Below are 23,847 nucleotides of genomic sequence, written 5' to 3'. Positions count from 1 at the left end.
AAGTTGTGTGGTACGTTATCAAACGCATTCAATGTTACCAAATAACTTCTTTACTAGTCAAATAAAACCACCATGTTGACGGATTGTAATTAATTTCTGCAGGTTCAACGGGTTACATGTACTTTAGAATAAAAATTATTTATTAATAAAGTTTAAGTTCTTTATTTTATCCAACGTTTTCCATCTAATCAACTCTGTTTTATTTTTTTTTATATCATATTCCGATATTGGCCTGACCTGTCTGACTTATTTGTCATTCAAAGACATCCACTCATAATAAACATGGATCGAAAGTTTTACAAGAAATTTAATTTATGGAGCCTTGAAGTAGTGGATTATTGTGCATTAATATGTCAGGTATTGATGTTTATTTTTGTTGCTATATTACAAATAAATGTAAACCTTAAATATTAAAAGTTCCCCAGAAAATAACTTCAGGAAAATAATTTTAGCTAATAATAATGAGAAAAAAAATATCTATAGCTTAGTTATTAGAACATGTTGTAAAACAGGAAATATTCAAAATCCTGAGCAGAATTATGTTGTTGGAGAAGGATCTGAGGTGAAAGCTGAGGTTCTGGATTTAAATGATCTTTTTATTGTTTTATTTTACCTATTTTTCACTTGTATAAGTCTGGAATATTAAACGTAGTTTATCTACACTGGTATTCACCACTAGAGGGCTCCATGGGCATGACGGACATGACTGTTGCAGATCCGACTGTCCGTGAAAGCACCACCGTCAATTCTGTCCGGTCAGCTGTCTTTCCGCTGAGCGCGCGCTGCTTTGGTAAAGTTCGGCTGAAGTTCGGCTGGTATCGGTTCAGGTGAACGAGGGCGCTTCCGGGATGAACCCCCTGCTGCGGCGTCTCGTCGCGCGGCGGCTGGGCGCGTGGAGAGGTGAGCGCCATGGAGGAGGGAGGGGTACGAGGCAATCTGTGCTAAAAGTCAGGGGTCAAAGTGCGCATGTGCACAGTTTGAGATCGTTCTGCTGGTTCTGGATGATGTTCCTTGATCTCTGATTGGTCGGAGGGAGTTTGGTGCAGAAAAGGTGTACCTGGAAGCATAGACATCAATACGTATTGATGTCTATGCCTGGAAGTCCTTTTCCTCATTCTCCCCTTCCTCAGGGCAGCTCCTCTTTCCATCATGTATAGTTTTCACTCTTTGACTTTTTCTCAAGGTTTTTCACACAAAAGTTTTGTTCCTAAACGATTAGTTTGACGTCGGGTCACCCAGCTCTGATTTAATGATTTCATAAAACATTGACTGTTGCCCGGCAACAACATAAAAAATGAAGTTACACTACTGAACTGAAATAACGAACGATTCGCCGCCAGGAATCGTTCGTAGTTTGTAGAAGCGCATTTGTTCTACGGAGGACTGATCCTGCCAAAAGTGTCAGTAAAATCAGAAATAATAAATGGCTCAATAAAGTAATTAATGCTGACAGTATCACATCCAAAAATCAACAATAAGAATTTTCCAATCTTAGAGCTTGGATGTTGATGTTGAAAGCACCAGAACATCTCATGATGTTGGAGCAGAACCAACAACATTTTCAGTAAAATGTTGAGAAATCTGATGGATTTAATGGTTTTGGTTGGAAGTAGAACAAAGCCTGAACCAGAACATAGCCCGGGTCCGGTCCAGGAACCAGAACCTGGCCCGGATCCGGTCCAAGAACCAGAACACAGCCTGGGTCCAGTCCCAGAACCAGGACACGGCCCGGGTACGGTCCAGGAAATGTTAAAATGTGCTCCACTTGAACCCACCTCCATCCAGTTCCTGTTCCGTGTCAGGACTTCAGGTTTGCTGTGTGTGTTTTAGGTTTCCATGTGGGAACTCCGTCTGCGACCTTTGACCTGAGGAAGGTTGAGCTGACCCCTCTAGAACAGAGGAAGCTGACCTTTGACTCCCATGCCATGGTGATAGAGCTGGAGAAGAGTGGTGAGCCGCTGATCCCGTGAAATCCGTTCCAGTTTTTGCCAAATTCTACATTTTCATTCTATTCATTTTCCTTGGTGCTGATTGGCTGAAGTTCAAACAGGGCTGCAGCTGTTAGCTTCTGCTGTAGCGCTAACACAAAGATGATTTCATTATCAGTTTATTCATAATCTAAATAAATTGCCAACTGTAATAATATAAATGGCTTTAACTTTGCATTGTTCCTACTTTGCTGTGCTAAGCTAGTTAGCTTGTACAGAAACAATATTATTTTCCTTTTATCTCAGTCTTCCTTGTTGGAAACCAGATTTTGGGTCTTCGTTGTTCATGTTATGGTGAATTAAACTATATCTTAAGTTTGGAATAAATTCATCATGTTTCAGAAACAATTAAAGTTTTCTGTTAGTGTTAGCATTCAGTTAGCCACTGGTAAAGCTAGCTTAAACTAGAAACGCTAGCTTGACTTTATATTTATACAATACTGCTGTTATTTGACATACTAACAATGTTTTTAGGATGTTTTAGCATAGTATTATTAATTTATTATTGAATAAAAAAATGTCCATGAGTTTGAAGCAGAACTTTGTGGGGATATTTGGTTTTACGGAAAGCAGAATCATGTTTTTATTGGCTCTTTGTATGAGGATGTATGGAATCCTTATTTTCTCTTGTTTTTATTATGGTTTTTTAGTCTTGCTGTGGGTTTAGTTTTAATCAGTTTTTCAGTTTTAGTTTTTTGTGTTGTTTTTGGTTTTTTTTGTTTTTTTTGGCAGGTTTCGAGAAGCAGCAGGCTGAGCTGATCGTCTCAGCTCTGGTCACGTTGACCACAGCCAACATGGACATCGTCTACAAGGACATGGTGACTAAATCCCACCAGGTACAACTTCATACCTCAGAGTTTTTATAATGAGTCGCTAACTGCAGGTACACAGAGCTGCTACGGTTAGCAAGGTTTAAAAAGTTGCTCTTTCAAAGTTGAGGAAAGTTTCCTTCATAACGTTCTTACCAAAAAGACGCTGAGGTCCTTTCATATCTGTTGCTGCACACTGCTGGTCACCAAACTGAACTACATCCTTCTCTAACTTAAAAATAAAACTACAGCTGCACTCAGAAATATAACAAGCCATGTTGTTATATTTGTTAGAAAAGCATATTTTGTGCAACTATAAAGAAAAATTTACCTCAAACCTTAAAAGCAAGACTTTTCTTTCACAATATTGTTTGAGTCTATACATCAAAATTGCTAAAAATACATTTTGTAACATTATTGTAGCTGCAGTAGCAGATATTTTTGTTGCTTAGTTAAAAATAAAATCATTTATTACACAAGCACTTTAAAAGTGTTTGTGTAAAGAGAAAGTCTTTCCATTCTCTTTCTAGATTACCACACAGTTAGAACATCATATTGTTGTCATATCAGCTTACAGATAAACGGGACAAACATTGAATAATAATGTTTAATAACATCGTGGTTCTGCAGGAGATTGCGGTGCAGCAGATCATGGCTCACCTGGACTCCATCAGGAAGGACATGGTGATCCTGGAGAAGAGCGAGTTCGCCAACCTGCGGTCTGAGAACACGGTAACGCAGTGCTGGTGTTTGTTATGATGTGATGTTGCCGCCCTAATGGCAACATGGTGCTGGTTCTGGAATAGTGTCTTAAAAAAATAGAATTTACTGATTCTGTGCTGCTTTATTGTTTACATGCTACTATTAAAAGATCGTAGTGAAGTTAGAAGGTTCTGCTCTGCTGGACCTGCTAACGGTCCTGCTAATTATCAGCTAGCGGTCCTGCTAATCAGTAGTTAGCGGTTCATAAACTCCCATTTTTTGTTCCTGCAGAAAATGAAGCGAGAGTTGGAGCAGCTGCAGAACAGACTGAAGGTGAGGAGGATTTGGAGGAGTTCAACGCTGACTCGACTGTGTGGAGATGCTAACAGGTCGTCTGGTTTCAGGAGGAAAGTGAGAAAGTCAGAGCAGAAACCAAACTGGACATCAACCTGGAGAGGAGCAGGACCTCTGAAATGGTGGGTCAGGAGAGATTCTGGAGTCAGCAGGTCTACAAGTCCAGCACTGAATCCAGAAATCAGCAGGAGACCTGAGTCATTTCTCCGGTCTCAGGAAAGACTCGACTCACGTCACACACACTCTGTTTAATGTTATACACACTTGGTCAGAAGTCACAGTCTAGGGTCACACACTCAGACTCGGTCTGATCTTCAAGCACTCGGACTTGAAGGTCAGTCCGAGACTTGTTCTAATACTCAGACTCCTTGCTCTCTGTCTCAGTTCACCGACCAGGAGAAGAAGCTGATGGAGGCAACATCAGAGTTCTACCACAAGGTAACTCACCTGCAGGTCTGATTGGTTCCTTCTGGAAGTGGGTGGGTCCACCCTGCCGGCTTCTGATTGGCTGTCTCCTGATGACATCACGTTGTGTCTCCAGAAAGCCGACCTGGAAAACGACAACATGGAGATCAACAAGAAAATGGACCTACAGGTGGCGTCGCTGAAGACGGTGCTGGAGTCTCTGAAGCTGGAGACGGTCCGGTACATGGCAGGTGGGTCCGGTTCTGGTTCCGGTTCTGGTTCGGGAGACGGTGCTGCTTTACGTTTATCTTCTGCGTTTCCTTCACAGCAACCATCTTTGCCTGCCTCGCCATCGTTCTGGGAGTGTACCGGTTCTGGAGGTGACAGATCAGAACCAGAACCAGGTCTGGTTTCAGAGAACCAGCTGGTACTTCCTCAGTGTGCTATAACTCGGGTCAAAACCAGCCTGCAGGATGGTTCCGACCCAGATCTTCAGCCTGTTTACATTGTTCCTGTAGCCTGATGCAGAGAAGTTGGTCGTGTTTTAGTGATGCTAGAATGTCGTCGCCCTGGTGGCGGCTCGCTGCATTTCTCTGGATCTGGAATAAAAACCTGATTTCACTTATTTTGTGTGCTGCTGCTTGTCTTTTTGACGCTGAGCCGTCCAGAAAGGCCCGGTTCTGCTATGAACCAGAACCAGAACCGTCCAGACGAAGTTAGATGAATCCCATCCAATCATTTTCTTCCACTCTTGTCCCTGGTTGTCCCTGGTGAGGTAGGGAGGGATGCAGATGCCTGCCTATCTCCAGCAAGAGGCAGCGTCACCCTGAACAGGTCGCCAGTCCATTGCAGGTTAGATGAATGCATTTAAAGATTTCTATGAATCATAAAAAATAACTTTAATGAATCAACTTTATAAATAAATAAATTCTAACCTAGCTAAATCTGACGAGTTTTAGTTGATCACAGGAAGTTCTGCCTGTTGTCATGACAAAGGTGCCATTTTTGGACAAACCAGATCAGAACCAGGGGAGGTTTGGAGTTAAAGCAGGAATTTCATTGTTTTCATCATTTTTATAGTTGCATGAAAAACAAAAACAAAGATTTTAAGACAGAATGTGAAAAAGGGTCAGAACCACTCAGTTCTCCTCGAACTGGACCGGATCAGATGTTCTATAGACGTATAGAGTTAGATGTGTTGTACAGTCCAGGCATAGAAACCCAGCAATCGGAACCATTAGGTGAAATGCAGTAAAACTGGAACAAAACCATCAGTTAAAATGTAGGTTATTTTTTAAATATGGAGACATTCTGGGTCAGAACACCAGAACCAAACTGGTCCTTATTCTTTTCCCCAAATTTGATATGAAATCAGTTGTTCTATTTTTAGTCATATTTAATGTTTAATATTAAAGGAAAACCTATTGCACATAAACCAGCATCAGCTTTCCTTTGGCAATTAAGTTTATTTGGCTTGGAAGGTCATTTCCACCATGGAAGACAAAATAAAAGCCCAACAGGAAGTTGTAATTATGAGATTAAAGGTCAGTCTGTTTCTCTGAGAAGAAATTGTCCAGAATCTCATAATTATGTTCCTGTCTGCTAAACTTCCTGTTGGGCCTTGATGTTTTATTTCATGGTGGAAATGGGCTTCCATGATTTGGACTTGCTCCATGGACAGCCACCTGATCCACCCAGTGGAGGGGTTTGTGTGAGATGGGTGGTAGCTGAGGTGAGAGGCACCGGGCAGCCATGGGCGACCTCGTTGCCTCAATCTTGGTGCCTGTACGTTGGGATTCACTCGGGTAAACAAGAGGGTAGCCTCCCTCTGCCTATGAGATAGGCACCAGCAACCCTGATGCCTATCTAGGGTGTTAGAAAATGGATGGTTGACTTCCATTGAGGTAGTGGATCCTGGGAACTCTGGGTCAGGCTCTCCAGTCTGGTGCCGAGGTCCAAACCAGTCTACATGGGCTTTGTAGACTTGGAGGAGTTTGACTTTGTGCCTGGGGAACCCTGAAAGGGTACCAGGATCTTTGATACGGGTGGTTAGGTCAGAGGTGTCAAACTCCAGTCCTCAAGGGCCACTGTCCTGCAGCTTTTAGATGTGCTACAGGTACAAAACACTGGAATGAAATGGCTTAATTATCTCCTTGTGTAGATAAGTTTTCCAGAGACTTGCTGATGACCTAATTATTCTATTCAGGTGTGGTGCAGCAGAGGCACATCTAAAAGTTGCAGGGCACCGGCCCTCCAGGACTGGAGTTTGATACATGTGGGTTAGATGATGGATGAGAATGAAAACAGGAAATCAGGAGGTTTGAGTCCACTGAAGCTTTATTTTAATGACTGAACCTAAATGACAGCAGAACCGAGTCGGATCAGAACCAGAATTCACACAGAAAAACGTTTCAGACTCGTTTATTGAAGAAAAAACAAAAGTAAAAAGATCCTCAAACGAGACGTCGTCCAATCAGATGATGCTTACCTTCAACACCTGTGATGACTCATCACCAGAGCAGCCAATCAACAATCAAACTATGTAACTAGGCAACAGACAGCAGCTGCAGACCAGAGTTACCAAAAAATACTTTAATGTATAAATTAAATCATTTACAGCCGTGGCGTACAGAATCGATCAGAACCGCGGCAAACAGAACCGCAGCGAACAGAACCGCGGCCCAGAAACGGCCGCAACTATCCAAATACCAAAATGTATTCAAGAGGTAAAAATCTTCGACCCGTCAGGACAAAGAGGAGCGGCGCCGCGTCAAGCCGTGTCCTCGGACCGGGCTGAGTCCGCCGGCGCCTCAGAGTCTGGTTCCTCCTGACCAGAAACAGTGATGTCAGCCTCTACTTCCTGTTTGATCTGACAGGAAGTGACCTGACAGGAAGTCTCAGCCTCCTCTTCCTCGGTCTTGACGAATGCGCCCAGCGGGTGTTCGGCCAGCAGCCGACTGGGGGACGGCGTTGCGTCCAGGTAGGACGACGTCTGAGGGGCGAGAGAGAGAGAGGGAGAGAGCATGATGAAGAGGACGAGGAAGAGCAGGGGCTAGACTCAGACGGACTGGACTCACCTTCTTATAGTCCTCGAAGCAGGCCGGGTGGAAGTTCTGTTGAGACAAAACACAGTTCACACGGTTCTGATCCGATTCACACAACATTTACCAGAGCAGAACTGGCAGTAAAACTGGAACAAAACCATCAATTAAAATTGATGTTATTTTCTAAAGATGGAGGCATTCTGGGTCAGAAAACCAGAACCAAACTGGTTCCGATTCTTTTCCCCAGATTAGATATGAAATCAAGAGTCATCAACCATTTTCAAGAGAAATCAACCGGCTCAAGAGTATATGAGCTAAAACCTAGACCGGACAGGAACCACCAGCTTCATCTGAAATCTGAACAGAACCGGGCTCTAGAACCAGGAGTCCCATTTTGATATTTTAAGATTAATATTAAAATTCAAATATTAAATGATCAAGATTATATATATTAAAATCATAATAAAATAAGAGTTTAATATTATGATTCAAATGTTAGAATGAAACCCTGAAAGTTTCTGACTTCCACCTGAGGGGGCGGGTCATATGCAAAGTGGGCGGAGTGTGTTAAAGGGTCATATGCAAAGTGGGCGGAGTGTGTTAAAGGGTCATATGCAAAGTGGGCGGGGCCTGACCTTGTCATCCACTCTGACAGCGTTCTTCAGGAACCAGTCCTCCTCTTCCTCCACCCAGTACGTCTCAAACGGCTCCTGGCAGATTTCACACGACTGTGGAGAAAAATGGATTATCAGAACCGGTTCCACACCACAAAACTCCTGGTTCTGGACCAGAACCCGGCCGCAGCCCTGACCCAAACCTAGCAGCAGGAGAAGGCTGGTGTGTCAGCACTGCCCCGGGTGCCCGGCCTGAGCAGCTCACCTCTCCCACTTGGTCCTTGGTGGCGCGGACGCTCTGGAACTCCTTCTCCTTGGCGGCCGCCTGGTTCTTCTGGACCTCCTCCTCGTTCTCCTTCTCAAAGAACTGGCTCTTTGCACGCTCCTCCAGGTCGGCGATCTCCTCAAACTCGATCCAGTCCTGGAGGAGGCGCACAGCTCGGTCAGAATTGTGCTGTTGGCTGCGTGGGTGTGTGTGTGTGTGTGTGTGTGCGTGTTCGTGCGTGCGAACGCTCACCGTCAGGCTGTAGTACCAGCGGCGGTGTGTGACCTTCTTGCTGGCGACCTTGCCGGCATGGTTCTGCCTGAAGTGCCAGTCCAGGTGGTCGGCATACAGGTCGGTCTGCGCCGCTGTGAAGCGCATGCTGCAGAGGCAGCACTGGTTCCCTGAGTACAGCTTGGTCACCACGCTCTCATAGCGCCTGCAGGAAGGGGTCAGAGGTCAGAATATAGGAGCAAACTGAATCATTTGTGCTGCGTTCAGGAGCCGTAGGAACCCCAAGGATGGGTCAGTGTAACATCTGTGACTCACTGCTTCATGCTGTCGATGCTGAAGCTGGTCAGATCCGGCAGGTCTTCATCCTCCTCCACCTCCGGGTCCTCCTCTTCCTCCTCCTCCACAGCTGGAGTCGGGGCAGTTGTCGTGGACGATGCCTCTGAAAGGAAACAGAAACCTTAGACGGTGTGAAGGGTTGAAGTGGAGCAGTGGTGGTGGCAGCAACTTGTGATTGGCTGACTGACCGCTGGCGGTCTGCGAAGACTCAGCCTGTGACGGCGGCTTGATGATGCCGTTGAAGATGAGCTTGGACAGAAGGTCGTTGACGTCCAGCTGACCAAAGTGGTTCTCTGCAGGAGCCGCCTGAGCAGCTGCAGACAACATCTGTTAGACCTGACATCACTTCCTGTTCTCACACAGAGGTCCAAGCTTTAAATACGTACCCTGCTGTCCGAAAGGCACTGGGTTCTGAGGCAGGTAGGGCTGGTTCAGGTTCCCCATCATGGAGCCCTGGAGGGAGGAGAACCAGGTCAGAATCAGCAGGATGAGCCCAGCAGACAGAGAGTAAAGAATACTGACAGGAACAGGAAGCAGAGGGGAACAGGAAGCAGACTCACCGGCTGCTGCATGCTGATGGCGGGAGCTGCAGGGTTGTAGTAGGGCCCGGGGCCTGGCTGGCTGAACGGGACCGGCTGCATGTTGAAGTTTGCTGCCGGCAGCATGTTGGGGCCGGGGGTGAACTGAGGGTTCATGGGTTCTGGGAACCGCTGGGGGGCCATGCCGAAGCTCTGCTGGGGGCCCATGGGGCCGTCGTAGAGGGGCGGGGCCATCGGCTGCATGGGCAGCTGGATGTTGTGCTGGGGGGGGAACCTGGGCGGACCCTGCTGGCCAGGAGCATAGTCAAAGCGTGGGGGCCCAGGTTGATGAGGTCCCGCTTGGTGGGGGCCCCCAGGCAGATCAAACCTGGGGCCTGGTCCAGGGCCCTCAAAGCGACTGGGGGCGTCAAATCTCATTGGACCTATTTGGTTAGTGGGGCCCTCAAAGCGGAGGGGCCGCTGTTGCTGGAAGCCCATTGGGCCAGGACCCATGTTGTTGAAGGGCCCTGGCCCATCGAAACGCTGCATGGGGCCCTCCAAGTGACCAGGCCCCCCCATCTGTCCCTCAAACCTGACCGACTGCTGCTGGCCTACAGGGCCTCCAAACCTGCTGGGGCCCTGGGGGGGCCCATCGAACGGCCCATCTCCTCCTCCTCTCATGGCCATGCGGAGACCCTCACAGGGCCCGGAGCCCTCAGTCCTCTCTGCCATATTATGGTGCACAGGGCCCTCGAATCTGCCGGGGCCAGGGTGGTGGGAGCCCTCAAACTGCGGCTCCTCGAAACGGCCGGGGCCACCACCTTCATACCAGCCGGGACGGTGCGGTCTGGAGGGGCCCATGTGCCCAGGGCCACTGTAGCGTGAGGGGGGATGTCCTCCTTCATGGGGCGGTGTGTGCCCTGGGGAGTCGCTGTGTCGGACCCCAGACAGAGGCCCTCCGCGGGGAGGCCCCTTCAGACTGGTGAGGTGAGGAACGGGGGCATCCAAGGGCCCCTCGTCAGAGTGCTCGCTGTTGGGACTTTCAAAGCGAGGAACCGGACTCATGTCTGCTGAGTCTTTCTGATGTAAAGGCGACAGGCGCTCCCGCTCAAATCGAGGGGGTGGAGCCTCCAGACTGGCTGGCCCTGGGGAGTTCCTGCGGCCCCCAGAGACGGGGGAGGGCCCGTCCTGCCGGCGTGTGTCAGCAGGGCCGTATCTCCGCGGGGCGTCATAGCCACTCTTGTGCTCGTCGTCGTAGAGCTGTCGCTCCGTCAGTGGCGACGTCCACTCCCGCTCACCTGCAGGACAGAACAGGATGCTGAGGATTTCTGCACACCCTGAACACAACACGTCCCGGACCACCACCTCACCCAAAGGTGCTGCTCTACACATAAATCCCTGAAACCCAGACTGATCTGGTCCCTAACCTTGACCTCTGGCCTGGACTTACTGGACTCTCCAGGGCGGTCCCTCCTGCGGAAGCGGAGCCCCTTCAGCTTGGGGAACTCTTTCCCGTGGTTGTACTCCTCCACCATGGGGGCCAGAGGGGTCCGCACCTCCTCTCGCTCCTTGCTCCTCCGTTCACCTGCAGGTTAGCAGAAGCATCAGCTACTGTCCAATAGGAGAGCAGCATGTCCGTGTTTTCCCAGGTGTTCCCCAGCTCACCTGGCCGTCCGTATGGGTGTCCACCGCTCCGTCCTCCCAGTTTCTCTCCTGGTCTCGGCTCCCCAACATCCTCCGGAGTCTCGTGGCCTTCCTCGCCTGTGACTCTGTGGTTGACCTGAGTCTTCCTCAGCTTGGACTTGTGCTCGTAGTAGGACAGCTCAGCTGCGTCCATTGTGTCATGGGGGCGGGGAATGGACGGCTTCTTCATGGAGAAGTCTCCGGACTCGTCCCAGTTCTCCGAGCGCTGCTGCTTCTCCTCCTGGTACTGGAAGAAGTGTTTGATCTGGTGTGCCATGTTCAGGAAGTCCTCCTGGGAAATCTCTCCGCTCTCCAGACGCTTGCTGGCCTGTGGACACAAACACCACTGTTACCATAACAACAACAGATAGAAGCAGAAAGCTGGGAGGTCCACATGTTCCTGAACGCACCCTCCTCAGCAGGTCCTTCTTGGAGGCAGAGTTGAGGACTTCAGGAATCTGTAGGTTGGCGTCAACGCTGAGACGGATCTTCTGGTTCCTAGGGGTGCCAGGCCGGGTCGGGGTGCCATGGGGTTTGTGTCGGGGGGGTCCAGACTTGGTGTGGGAGTCCTCAGGCTGCTTTGTGCTGTGGAACCAGACAGTTTACACATTTACTCACTGCTTCTCTTCACAGTCAAGGGTGAATGTTTCAGAACTAACAACTGATGCCAGAAGAACCCAGGTAATAAAACCAGAGGAAGTAAAGTTGTCAGCTTTCTGAGCCGGACTCACTGTTTGTTCTCCTCCCAGCCACTCCTCCAGCGATGCTGTGAATCCTTGGCCTCCTTGACCCCGTCGTGACCTCGTGGGGAGTGGGAGTCCCTGGATTCGGAGCGGCGCTCCTCCTGCAGCCTTTTTGGCCTCCTGCTGTCCGACTGGGCCTTCTTGGCGCCGGGCCGGTCATCTCGGCCTGGCTTGCCGTGGGGGGTGTCGTCACCACGGACCCTCCGAGGTTTCCCAGCCTTGTGGGATGGTGACAGGGAGCCGCTGCGGGCATGGCTCTTGGGAGAGCGGCGGTCCTTCCTCTTGGGGGAGCTGGTGGGTGATCGTGAGCGGGACCGGGAATGTGTGCGCTTCCTGCGGGTGGTGGCGGTGCCAGGCTTTGGGTCGGGCTTGTCGGCGGGCTCCAGATGGTCATGTTTGGGCGCCAGTCCGTTCAGAGGCTTGGTCTTGTTGGACCTGGGTGGCTCGGCTCTCCGCGGCGCATCGTCCCGCTCCTTCTTGTCCACGCAGCGCTTCTTTTCCTTCACGTCGTCGTCCTTGGCCTCGGCTGGCTTCTCCGACAGACGCTTCTTCAGCCGAGGGTCCTTCCTAGGGGCCTCGGCGGGTTTGGGTGTCTCCGCCTCTGCCTGTTTGCTCCTGCTCTGTAGGCCTCTGGCCAGCGGAGACGGAGACTTGGACTTCAGCTTCTCCTCTGGTGGGTCCTTCCTGGGGGGCCGATTTTTTTCCTGCCGGGGGGGTTTCTCTGGTGCCCTCTTCTCGGCAGGGGCCGCTGACGCCCCGGGGGGGTGCGGGCTCTGCCGCTTGGCAGCCGGCTGGGGTGCAGTGGGAGGTCCACTACGGTTCAAACGGGGGTCTCTGGTGGACAGCTTGGGGTCGGCAGGAGACTGTGGGGGGATCCAGGGCCGGATTGGTGGAGGAACCTGCTGACCCGGTCTCTGAGACGGGCTTGCCTCGGCCGGAACTGACCCAATAGGTGGTGGCAGCACCAGGCCACCCTGCAGACACACAAACACTCAGTTAGCTTTTACACGTCAAACTTTGCTTACAGACATCAGAACCAGAACTGGATCCAGACTCTGGTCCAGCCTGAGATTCAGAACCAAACCCAGAACTCTGAGGTTCAGAACCATAAGCCGACCTGTCCTGCCAGCTGGGCCTTCGTCTGCTCCAGCTCCAGCTCGATCTTCTTCTGTTGCAGCTCCAGCAGCTGCTTCTGTTTGGCCAGCAGCTGCTGCCGGATCAGCTGCTCCTGGGTCAGCCCGGCTGGGGCTGTCTGGGGGACCGCCAGGGGTGGTGGTGGAGGGGCTGGGGCCACCGGCGCCGGCTTGGCCGGGACCGGTTGCGTTTGGGCCTTTTCCTCAGGCTGCAAGCAGGAAAAGGAAGACCAAATGTTATTAAACCACGAGGTTAACGGATCAAAGTGAAGCTGGAATAAAACATTTCAGGTCCAGAAGAACCATCAGATCTAAACTCCTTCATCAGGGGAGGAAGACGAAACATTTCCTGAACCAAGCTGCTTCGTTCTGAATTGTTTCCCACTGAGAATCTGGTCAGACTGGTTCTAATCCAGTGAACTGGGACAGATGAGAGCTGCAGGACAAGTCCAACTCAAACCTTCACTGCAAAAACTAAATCTTAACAGGCTTTCCTGTCTGGTTTCTGCTGCAGATTAGGGCGATGTGGACGTTCATCACAATATTTCATGGCACTGTTGTGATAACAATAAAAATGATGATGAAAAACTATTACGTCTTTAAGGATTTTTAGCATTCAAGTTGCTACAAAAAATGTTTTTTAAAAACATTCCCGTTTTGAAGAAGTGTGATTTAAACTGCAACTTTAATCATATTTACTGATATTTGGGGAACAATGGAGAAAATAGTAAAAACATTTACAATTATATAAATGTTGCCAACATTAATGCAAATTTATCAAGACAATAAAATCAGAATTATTTTCACAATGAACGCTATAATAAATGCCCATGCCTACAGAAAATATCTCTAATATAAAAGTAACTTTTCAACTAGATATTAATATTTTTAGTCTTATAAAATTCTGGGAGATTTCTTCACTTATAACATGGGAAATGTCTCACGTGAAAAAATCTGCCACTAGTTACTGACTCAAAACAAGCTCCTATAACTTGTTGTAAAGTTACATTGGGTTAGTTTTGTCTGACTGACATACTTACAGTAGGACCTGGACAGGAAACCTTGGTAGGATTTTGTATTTGAGGACAGTGAGGATTTATTTAATGTTCTCAGTCCAGAACCAGCAGAGATCAGAGCAGAGGTCTGCTGGTTCCTGCGGTAGAAGCCTGCGTTGCCAAAGCATCACACCCACCTGCTTGAGGAACCTGGGATTGACATGGATGCTGGAGGTGGAGTTGAAGTTGTGCGGCAGCGGCTTGATAGGCCAGGCCGTGTCCAGAGAATTGACCCGGACGTCCAGGGCATAGAGCTTCTTGAGCGGAAAGACGTCGTCCCAGGTGGAGCGAAGCTTGAACAGGCTCTTCCTGGTGTTCTCATCCACCTACACACAGAGCACAGAGAGCTGGGTGCCTTGGCCACAGCCCACCTCAGCCCACAACCAACAAGCAACAGCAGGACGCCATGTGGGCAGAGCTTAAAGACACGGCAGCTAGCGGGACTTTACCTTTTCAAAGACACAAATAAATGAAGCGATTAGGTTTTTAGCAAACACTGCAAGGTACTCTCCTCCAACGTTCTTCACTATGGAGTCCACTAAGTACAAAACTGGGAGCTTCTCAGCGGCCGGCGCCTGGAGCGATAAGAGAACTCAACAAGTTTAGACAACAGCAGGGGTTACACAACATTTCAGAACAAATGAATAAAAAAACAAAAACAAAACAAAAAACACAAAGTTCCCAAACAAAATCCACTTAAAAAAAATCTGGATTAAAAAAAAAAAAATAATTAAAAAAAAAAATAAAATCAGCCTCCACGGTTTGGTTCTTCTTTCAGGAACAAAATGTCCAAAAAGGGTCAAGACCAGGATCTTCAGTCGGTTCTGATTGCAAATATGGAGGTGGTAATCCGTCGTCATGGCGATCCAGGTCGTTGGTCCGGGGACAGCGTTTACCTCCAAAGAGGGCCCCTGCTGGCGCAGCCCTCTTTGTACGTTACCCAGGCGATGGTGCGCTCTGCTTGGTTTGTTTTTACCCTTTCGGGTTTTGAACCTTCAACTTTCAACCTTCAGTTATGAACCCAGATTTAAGCTCTGCAGCGCTCAGAGCCACACAGACCAGAGTTAAACCCACAAAGAAAAAATGACAAAAAGCACATTTCACAGATTTTATTATCAACATGTTTAACCAGCAGTCACATTCCAGGAAAATAGAGAAAATCCAGATGAACGAGTGAATTCATTCATTCATGCAGACGAATCAAACACTGAGGGGATGAGGGTGGGGGCAGGATGTGGTCCGGCTCAATCAGAACCACCGCCAGGGTTCTAACCTGTCACCAACGCTCAGAACCAAGACCTGCTGGGAAATATTTACATCATCCACATTGTGGAGCAATTCATATTTTACAATATTTATAAAAATATACAACAGAAAACCAGTAAACGACCTCAGAACCAAACTGGTCCCAGTAGAGGGGTTCAAACCAGTGAGGCCCCGGGGCCAATCAGCAAACAACATTGATTTGAGTTTTTACTCAGATCTGGACCCATCTATTTTGTAATGTTACTTTAACCAGAACGGAACCGCCATGTTGGACCTGAGGACTGGGCAGCAGAGCTCATTGGTAGGCAACTAGACACTGAAGACATCCAACCCGCGCCTGGTTAAAGCAGATCATCAGCTTCTGATGCGTTAAACCGATCTGGACCAGAACCTCATCCGAGTCTGACACGATTACTTCAGATTGGTTTTAGATTGTAGAACCAACAGGATTCCAGCTTTGTTCATTGTTGGTTTATTAATAATTAAGGTTGTCAATAATCTGCCTTGTCAGTCAGGTTTCTATCTGAGCCTCATTAGCAGCTTAGTGACGCCAGAGAGCAGCTGCTCACTGCAGCAACTACTAACATTTACTTCAGTAACTTTTACTTGAATATTAATATTATAAAGTATAGCAAAGAAACATGTTTTGCCCAGAATCCACCAGACTCAGAGTGAGACCTCCTGTTTCTAAACCAGCTTTATTTTCTACCTGCTCATTCTGATGGAAATCATTTAAACATACAGTAAACATTTATATTATATTTATATACAACTACTGTGCCCTGCTCTTATATACAAATATTAGCTGATGTATTAGTTTAATATTGAAAAAGGTAATTTAGGAACTTTTATTAAGTCTTTATTTGTACATAACTTTATATATTTGTCCGTCTGATTGCATCACTTTAAATATTAAAGCAAAAGTTTTAATCTGTTACACAGGAATTGTCTGTTTTCCAAAAACATTTTTACGTTTTAGTAATGTCTTGGATAATACCGATTACTTTTACTTTAATAGAAATAAGTTGATATATTGTTACTTTTCCCAGCTGTGTTGATAAATAACCATAGTGTATAATGACAATAGTAATAAAGTTTATTTGACCTTTTTCTCGCGTGTCTCCAGGCTCTCTGGTTAACGCTCAGATTTCTGACAGGAAACAGTCAGCCGATGATGAAGGCCTTAATGACCACTTCCTGTGACTTCTGACCTCGTTTAGTTTCTTGGTGTTGCCACATGGAAATTAATCACTTCCTGTTTCGGACCAATCTGACACCCTGGAAGAAGTTTAAAACAACTTAAAAAGTAGATGGTTGAAACCGAACTTTGAGGTCAGAGTGGACCTGGAACCGGTTAGAGACACTTCCTATTAACGTCTGTTTTTGTTTAAGAAGTTTGTGTAACCGTAAAATGTTTTTCTTTAAAAATAAAAAAAAAGCGGCTTTCTGTTGAAGCCAGGACCACATCCAGCTAGCCGGAGGACCAGAGGTTTATTCAGACAGCCTGACTGAGCTGCTTCCGTACAGAGAAGCCGGAGGTTCTGCTGGGCCTCCACAGAGCGCCGCTAACCACAACACCGCCATGTTTGACCCACATACACAAACTGATAATAAAGTATGCTATGATCATAAAAACCTTGCTGATTTGAGCTTCAATAATAGCCACGATATCCTTGGCGAACTGGATGTTCTCTTCGGCTAGGATGGTGAGCATGTTGATGTGCGGCTTGCTGTTGAACGTCAGGTCCTCCAGCGAGGACTGGTACTCCCTGCAGGCGTCTTCCCGGGCCGTCTGGTCCTCCATCTTCCAGCTCCGACACCCGAACCAAGCTACAGCAGCCGGACCAATAGCATTACCACGTAGCAGCAGACAGTCCATTAATTCATCGAGATAACGGTTGGGCCGACAACCATGAAGAACTACGGCCCGACTCGACGGTATTTTTCCGCCGCCGTCAGTTGGTCTTCTCGGTTCGTTTTCGATGGCAAGAAAATGGCGACTTGAGCTACAGGCCTCATACGTCACATGAAATTCACTTGTAGTTACAGTGACGTCAGTGTGCCTCATTGGCTGGAAAAACGCAGTGCTTCCCGGGCTTTGGATTTCGATTGGTCCGAAAGAATAACAAACACACAAAGGAGCTAATCAGAGTGAAGGAGCTTGACAGTTGTGTAAGAAACGGCCGCTTGAGGCGATTGGCCGACGCATGCGACCACTGCTTGGAGCCTGACAGGTAGAGGTCTCTTTAAACAGTAAGCATGTTCAATATGAGCATAGCAGTAAATATAACAGTCATTAAATTACAAAATAGCTCTAATTTTAAAAGATTACACAAATAACTAAAACCGGAGCATAAACTCAAATTACGTAATGCTAATTTCTCTAAAAAAAATATTGAAATATAAATATCTTGAATAAAAAAATAATCCAAAAATAAATGACTAAATAAAAAGCAAGAAAACAGAAAATAACTGAAAATTGTAAATATTTTTTGTATGACAATAAATTAAGTAAAATAAAATGTTTAAAATAGAAAAATAGGCAAAAGAAAATATAATTCTCATTGATAACTTAAGGACGGTGTTGCCCAAGTACACAAAGTGAAAAGAATTTGTGACAAATATCTGTAGACGAATAACCTGCTCTAAATATCAGTTTCACAAGTTATTTTAGTTTTTAAAATACCAGAATTTGGAAATAACTTTATATATTAGTCTGATGACATTTTTAAATATTAAACCAAATTAACTGAATACAAAGACACACCACACTTTCCAGATTTTTATTAATAAAAATCGAACAATGAGTCATATTCCACCCACTTCACAGTTCTGCTCTGCTTTGTGGTTAGAGTGGACAGAATGTAGAGGTAAAAGGTCAGGCAAAACAGAGTTTATTGGGCAGCCAATCAGCATCTGGCTAAAAGCTGATTGGCGGCTTTGCTGTCCGACTGTTTTAACTCTGACCTGGATCATCATCATCATCATAATCATGAGAGGAAGAACGGCTCCATGGGTTCATTTAACGTTGGGAACAGCTGCTGTGGACCTGGCAACCCGGCAACTCGACCCGGTTCATGGTTCCCGTCCCATAGAGGAAGAGGAAGCTGATGGCATCACACAGGAAGGAAATAAAAAACTACAAACAGAAGCAGGAAGGGTTCAGGCAGAGAGGCGCAGTCCCATCACGGTCCTCCGTTCTAAGTTCTGCCCCAAGACTCATCGTGTTCCGGGCAAACAGGAAGTTCAGCTCCTCCTCAGTAACAGGAATGGTTAGTGACGGCGCTCTGCCCAGCCCCCAGCAGGTGAAGGGGCTTTAGGCTCCGCCCTGTGGGTTCAAGCGTCCGAGTCATCACTGCTGTCGCGGCTGATCTCGATCTGCAGCGACGGCAGGTTGTCCAACCGGCTCTTCTTCATCTTGTGGCTGCGGCGTTCCTGTTTCTGTTTGATCATGGCACCCCAGACCCTCTGCAGCGTAGAGTCGTCTTCCTCCTCTCCCTCCTCCTCCTCCTCCCCGTCGCCCTGCCTCCTCCGGCTGACGTCCTGCCGCTCTGGGCGGCTGCTCTGCCTGCGCTCATGATGCCCGGCGCTGCTGCTGCTGTCGTCGCCAGCGGCGGAACCCAGCCTGCTCCACAGAGCACCTACAGAAAGGAAGTCGGAGGATCAGACAGGAAGTGGAATTTAACAAACAGATCAGGACGCTCAGACATAAAACGCGATTATAATCTGCTCAGAACCATTCTGACTGAGTTTTAATCTAGGTAGCAAAGGTCACCAGGAGGTCATAGCACATTTCTACAAGAAGTTCTAAACAGAAGGTGGAATGAAAACAGGAAGTGGCGGTCGTACTCGTACTCGTCTTCCTGTCTTTGGAAGTGTTTGGTCCTCTGCTGTCCTGGCTGGCCACGCCCAGTCTGCGGTGCACATTGCTGATTGGCTCCCGGGGTGGGGGAGTGTCCCGGGGGGACGAAGGCGAGGCTGAGCGCCGCCTGTCGGGGGAGTAGCGCCTCTTCCCGAGCCGCTGCCTCACGTCTGCGGGGTCAGTAAAGGTCAGCAAAGGTCAGTCCTACCCAGCCACCGCAACCTCTGGAACACCTGGTTCTACGCCTCACCTGTCTTCCTGCTGCTGGCCACCGGGGAGCGCTGTCTGCTGCCAGAGCCCCCAGAGCCCCCAGAGCCACCATGACGCTTCTCCTCCAGCAGCTGCCGGACGTCCGTCACCTTGGGGGGCGACGAGGCCTTAGCCCGGTTCTGAGAGCCTGACGACCCGATCCGGTTCCTGTTTCACATGGAACAAGTTCTGGATGAATAAAACCTCCGACCCAGTTCTGCTCAGCTTGCTGTCACCAGGCCAGGCGACAGGAAGTGAAAGCAGAAAGTGGTTCTCACCTGATGTTCTTCAGGTGGCCCTCCAGCTCGTCGGCATACATAGTCATCTTCTTGCTCTTCTTGGGCGATGGCGTAGAGATCATCTTCAGCTCCAGGTCGTAGTCCATCTCGTCCGACTCGGACCACGGCGAAGGAGAGCGCTCCGCCCGGCTGTGAAGCCCTGCACCCGGCGGGCGCGAGGCTCCGCCCCTCTCCTTGTACTCCACCACCCTGTCGTCAGAGTCCATGTCCTCGTCAGCCTCGTCCTCCTGTTCTTCGTCCTCCTCCTCTTCCTCTTCCTTTATGGGCTCCTCGGGGAGGTTGACCAGGTCAGCTGAGGGTGGAAGCAGAGGACTGTGGGTAACAGTGTGGGTGGTGACGTTTGGGTGTGGGCGGAGCTGTTACCGGAGTGTCGGTGTGTGTATGGCGGAGTGTGTCCCATGCTGTCTCCAATCAGAGGCTTCTTGCTCTTGATTACGTCCCTCTGGATGCGCCGGTTGTGGTACCGCCGCTTCCTGCGGGACGAGGCCTGGTCAGTACATGTTGGGTGTTCCAGTTGTCATGGCGACCAGAGGGCAGAGACTCACCAGGAGTTGCTGAGGATTCCCTTCATGCCACCATAGTTTGGGTTTCCATACTTCATGTAGTATCTGCTGCGGCGCGCAGCTCCCAGCTCCTTCCTGTCATCTGGACCGGAACCGGGAGGAAACGGGTCAGAACGTGTTGGACTCATGTCAGTGTGTGCTTACAGACAAAACGCTGAAATTAAAAAAATATCTATGCAGAACATCTACTCATATTCAGTCAATGAAATTACTCAGATGGGTGGAAATACCAGGTGGTGAGTGTGTGTGTGTGTGTGTGTGTGTGTGTGTGTGTGTGTGTTACCCTGCATGGCAAAGCGCAGCAGCAGCTTGTTTCCTTTGAACGGTTTGATGGCAGGTCTCAGTTCATTCCTCAGCAGAGACTCTCTCTCCGCTTGCGACAGGTCGCCCACCTGACACACACACACACACACACACACACACACACACACACACACACACACACAGCTGAGTCACTCATCAGTCAGACGACCACTTCCTGTTCTCCCAGGTGAAGCTTTACCTGTCCAGCCGTCTTGCTCTCATCGTCTCTGCTCTTCTTCACCTCCTCCTCCTCTTCATCCACCTCACCTTCCTCCTCTTCGTCATCCTCATCCTCAGATCCCCGATCCCGACGAGCTGCGGCGTTCGGACAGACCCATTTACCCAGAATGCACTGCAGCGTCAGGAAGCACCGACTCATTTTCTGATCCACACTGACCTTTGCTCGGGTCGTCGGGCTGGGATCCGGACTCCGTCTCCGTGGTAACAGCCTCTGGTTCAGGCATCCGGCTGCTATTGATTAGAGCTCTGATGCAGGTGTCATCGTCCAGCCAAACCACGTTACCTAGGAAACAGGAAGGCACAGGTAATCAGCCAGGAACCATCAGAACCAGTCAGGAGGTTCCACCAATCACAGAGTAAAACCAATGGAGGGAACCGCCAGCTACAAACCCACCTGCGCTAACCATAAAGCACCAATTACAACAAACATTAGTGGAAGCTAAAGCCTACAGGGCACTTTCTCTCTTGCTCTCGGCGAAGGTGGACGCTTTTTCCTCTGCTCCCTCCCTGCCCATGCCTTCCCTGCTTGCTCTGTTTTTTTTTTTTCTCTATATTTTTGGAGCCTTTCTTTGCACATCCTCCGAATCTACAAATTGTGGATCTGGTCAACCGGTCTCTCAATGCAATTGATCAAATTTTCTCGACGAGAAGTCTGGGCACAGGAGAGCCCTCTTATCCTGCGGGGACACACCCATTGGGATTCACCTGGGATTTATTCATGATAACAGTATTTCTGCTGTTTGGAGCTTGCGGATTCCTGGATTATCTACAAATTTGTAACAGACTTAGCCGAACTAGCGAAAACTCAGACTGCTGGTATGGACAGAGACGCAAGTTGGATGCGAGTCTTGCTGAGGCTCCTTACCACCTCAGCCCCTCCTGTTATCCATGCAGCTGTGGAGCTGAGCGCTCCCCAAGGACATCATGCCTTGATAACAACATCTTGTTGGACTCCTGCCTGGAGGCTGAGCAACGTGGTTTCATGGCCCAGTGATGTCACCGCCTTCACTCACGTCTTTGTTTTGTCTGAATGCTGCCATGTGCCCTAATGTGTCCTTTCCTCTTTTTTATTTTAATTCCTGTAAAGCACTTTGTATTGGCTTGTTGCTGAAAATGTGGTATATAAATAAAATTACCTTTGCCTTTTACCTTTAGCTTTAAAGGCTATGCCAATGTGGCATTTAGCAGAAGTTAACGCTAAAGCTCTAAAATCCACCATTTGCTCATATCCACCATTTGTCACAAAGAAAACATGATGACTCAAAAGTCAGAAATGTACATTTTTGCAAAAAAAAAAAAAAAAAAAAAAAAAAAAAAAAAAACAACAACAAAAACACTCCCAGTTCTGACCAGGTTCTGGACTCACAGGCCGTGTCGTTGATCCACTCGATGTGCGCTGGCGGATACTCCTTAAAGTAGCCGAAGACGTCCTGGGTGCTCATGTCGTCCACGCCGGTCACATGGATGGCCTCCATCCGCAACCTTGGAATGGCTGGCACCACAGAAGAAGAAAGAGGCAGTCTGAAGAAGCAGCAACTCATCTCCGGTGAAGAGCAGCAAACAGAACACTGCCTCACCTTTCTTCATGGCGTCTTTATCCAGGAAGACGTTCCTCTGACCGACGTTTTCCTCGCAGCGGAAATGGAAACGTCTCGCCCGCTTCTCCTTCCTCTCGATGGCTTCCTGGAGAGCAAACAGAGTCAGATCAGAGCTGCTTCCCAGATCAAGTGGATCCCATCAACTTGAGAGCGGCCGGGTTTCATTTATCCCACAGCATGAAAAAAAAACAACAGACAAATATGAGATTTAACATAAGATGATGCTGGCTCACAATGCATACCTGGATCGACTTGTGAGTTTATCTTGGATCCAGGAGTGATTATCTTAGATCCAGGTGTGTGCTTATCTTGGATCCAGTTGTGTTTTTATCTTGGATCCAGGTGTGTTTTTATCTTGGATCCAGGTGTGTTTTTATCTTGGATCCAGGTGTGTTTTTATCTTGGATCCAGGTGTGTTTTATCCTAGATCCAGGTGTGTTTTTATCCTGGATCCAGGTGTGTTTTTATTCTGGATTCAGGAGTGTTTTTATCCTGGATCCAGGTGCGTTATTACCTTGGAGTTGACGTCGATCCCTGTGATGAAGGCTCCGGCCTTGTTCTCGTACCTGCGGCTGGTGTCCTGGAGCAGAGAGAAGACACAGCAGGGGGTTAACATTGAGAGTCAGGAGGTTCAGCTGAAGGCCTCAGGTTTGGGCTCCACCTGCAGGAGAACATCTGCTTCACACACAACCTTAAAGCAACACAGCGAACTGATGAAGGAGCTGTGCAGAGGCAGCAGATGAGGAAAGAGGAGCAGGTTTTCCAAAACAAACGGCTCCTGTCTTCATTAAAAACTGTTTAGAAACGGAACAGAAAGAAGCTGAAAGACAAACGTCTCTACTGCATTTAACTCAATTAACCGGCAGGTTAACGTCTCACTGACTCCCAGACCGAGGCGGGGCTCCGTGGTGCCGCATGCCGCCTCTCCTCACACCTCCGCCGGCCACAGCTAACTCCAGCCCCGGGTCTGCCTGCGGGCCTCAGACACTCACCGGCAACAGCTCCTTCAGGGAGCGGCTAACCGTAACGTCCTCCGCCTCCAGCTCTCCCTCCTCCACCTCCATCGGTTCGGCCTCCCGGCCATCTCTGTCCGACTCGGAGTCAGAGTCCGACTCCGAGCGCTCCGAGCCGCTGTCGGATTTCACCGAGACCCGCAAGCTGCGCACCGCCGCCATGAAGCTAACTGCTGCGGACAACAAGCAGAGCGAGCTGCGCTGGGTTCCGTAACCCGGTAATGCTTTCCCTGCTCTTCTTCTGCGGAGTTATGCTGGTGGAATCAGGGAATGTCGCCCCTTAGTGTTTATTTATTTATCTGAATTTAATGGACGTAATTCTTCTCATATAGATTAATCTCAAATTTTGATTTAATAAAAAAATATATTATATTTTAGCAATTCAATCCGTGATACTCAGGTCATATAGAGTAAATCTGCACAGAGATTTATATTATATTATTTAAAAGGTTTCAAGAGTTTATTTCTTGTAATTTAGATGATTCTGGATTCTAACAGCTCCGCAAACTGTTGAATGGACGATCTTCTCAAGCATGCAGTCAGCCACGTTGCACATTTTTTCGCCACACTTTTT

General features: G+C 48.3%; 3 protein-coding genes across 6 annotated transcripts; 1 reads left to right on the top strand and 2 right to left on the bottom strand.

Annotated features, from left to right (window-relative positions):
- Nucleotides 1-696: 696 nt before the first annotated feature.
- On the top strand, nucleotides 697-4,883 carry ccdc90b (coiled-coil domain containing 90B). 2 transcript variants are annotated; one of them, XM_007540929.2, is made up of 9 exons: nucleotides 697-900; nucleotides 1,831-1,950; nucleotides 2,721-2,824; nucleotides 3,428-3,529; nucleotides 3,791-3,832; nucleotides 3,904-3,975; nucleotides 4,238-4,291; nucleotides 4,395-4,509; nucleotides 4,587-4,883. In XM_007540929.2, the coding sequence occupies exons 1-9, from the start codon at nucleotides 849-851 to the stop codon at nucleotides 4,640-4,642; spliced, it is 717 nt and encodes a 238-aa protein (XP_007540991.1). In that variant the 5' UTR covers nucleotides 697-848; the 3' UTR covers nucleotides 4,643-4,883. The 2 variants fall into 2 exon arrangements, with proteins under 2 accessions (XP_007540991.1, XP_016520845.1); XM_016665359.1 differs by lacking the exon at nucleotides 697-900 and adding an exon at nucleotides 1,118-1,183.
- A 1,780-nt stretch (nucleotides 4,884-6,663) lies between these two features.
- pcf11 (PCF11 cleavage and polyadenylation factor subunit) lies at nucleotides 6,664-17,169 on the bottom strand. 2 transcript variants are annotated; one of them, XM_007540928.2, is made up of 17 exons: nucleotides 16,783-17,169; nucleotides 14,330-14,455; nucleotides 14,018-14,206; nucleotides 12,810-13,034; nucleotides 11,681-12,666; nucleotides 11,360-11,534; nucleotides 10,932-11,277; nucleotides 10,717-10,851; nucleotides 9,309-10,564; nucleotides 9,135-9,201; nucleotides 8,937-9,062; nucleotides 8,728-8,851; nucleotides 8,434-8,617; nucleotides 8,182-8,337; nucleotides 7,938-8,030; nucleotides 7,336-7,371; nucleotides 6,664-7,250 (listed from the first exon to the last, which is right to left on the bottom strand). In XM_007540928.2, exons 1-17 carry the CDS (start codon nucleotides 17,023-17,025, stop codon nucleotides 7,029-7,031), a joined length of 4,689 nt encoding a protein of 1,562 aa, XP_007540990.1. In that variant the 5' UTR covers nucleotides 17,026-17,169; the 3' UTR covers nucleotides 6,664-7,028. The 2 variants fall into 2 exon arrangements, with proteins under 2 accessions (XP_007540990.1, XP_016520838.1); XM_016665352.1 differs by lacking the exons at nucleotides 6,664-7,250; nucleotides 7,336-7,371 and adding an exon at nucleotides 7,378-7,842 and having other exon boundaries at nucleotides 7,887-8,030.
- A 746-nt stretch (nucleotides 17,170-17,915) lies between these two features.
- ncbp3 (nuclear cap binding subunit 3) lies at nucleotides 17,916-23,782 on the bottom strand. 2 transcript variants are annotated; one of them, XM_007540925.2, is made up of 13 exons: nucleotides 23,253-23,782; nucleotides 22,775-22,840; nucleotides 22,240-22,345; nucleotides 22,029-22,154; nucleotides 20,820-20,945; nucleotides 20,622-20,737; nucleotides 20,403-20,511; nucleotides 20,102-20,201; nucleotides 19,920-20,029; nucleotides 19,536-19,848; nucleotides 19,259-19,425; nucleotides 18,996-19,178; nucleotides 17,916-18,787 (listed from the first exon to the last, which is right to left on the bottom strand). In XM_007540925.2, exons 1-13 carry the CDS (start codon nucleotides 23,433-23,435, stop codon nucleotides 18,483-18,485), a joined length of 2,010 nt encoding a protein of 669 aa, XP_007540987.1. In that variant the 5' UTR covers nucleotides 23,436-23,782; the 3' UTR covers nucleotides 17,916-18,482. The 2 variants fall into 2 exon arrangements, with proteins under 2 accessions (XP_007540987.1, XP_007540988.1); XM_007540926.2 differs by having other exon boundaries at nucleotides 19,002-19,178.
- Nucleotides 23,783-23,847: the final 65 nt, after the last annotated feature.

This window comes from Poecilia formosa, unplaced genomic scaffold, assembly GCF_000485575.1.
Source record: "Poecilia formosa unplaced genomic scaffold, Poecilia_formosa-5.1.2 Scaffold574, whole genome shotgun sequence".
In the NCBI taxonomy this organism is placed as follows: domain Eukaryota; kingdom Metazoa; phylum Chordata; class Actinopteri; order Cyprinodontiformes; family Poeciliidae; genus Poecilia; species Poecilia formosa.
The sequence above is the reverse complement of the archived record's forward strand: the minus strand, read 5'-3'. Positions and strand labels throughout refer to the sequence as shown.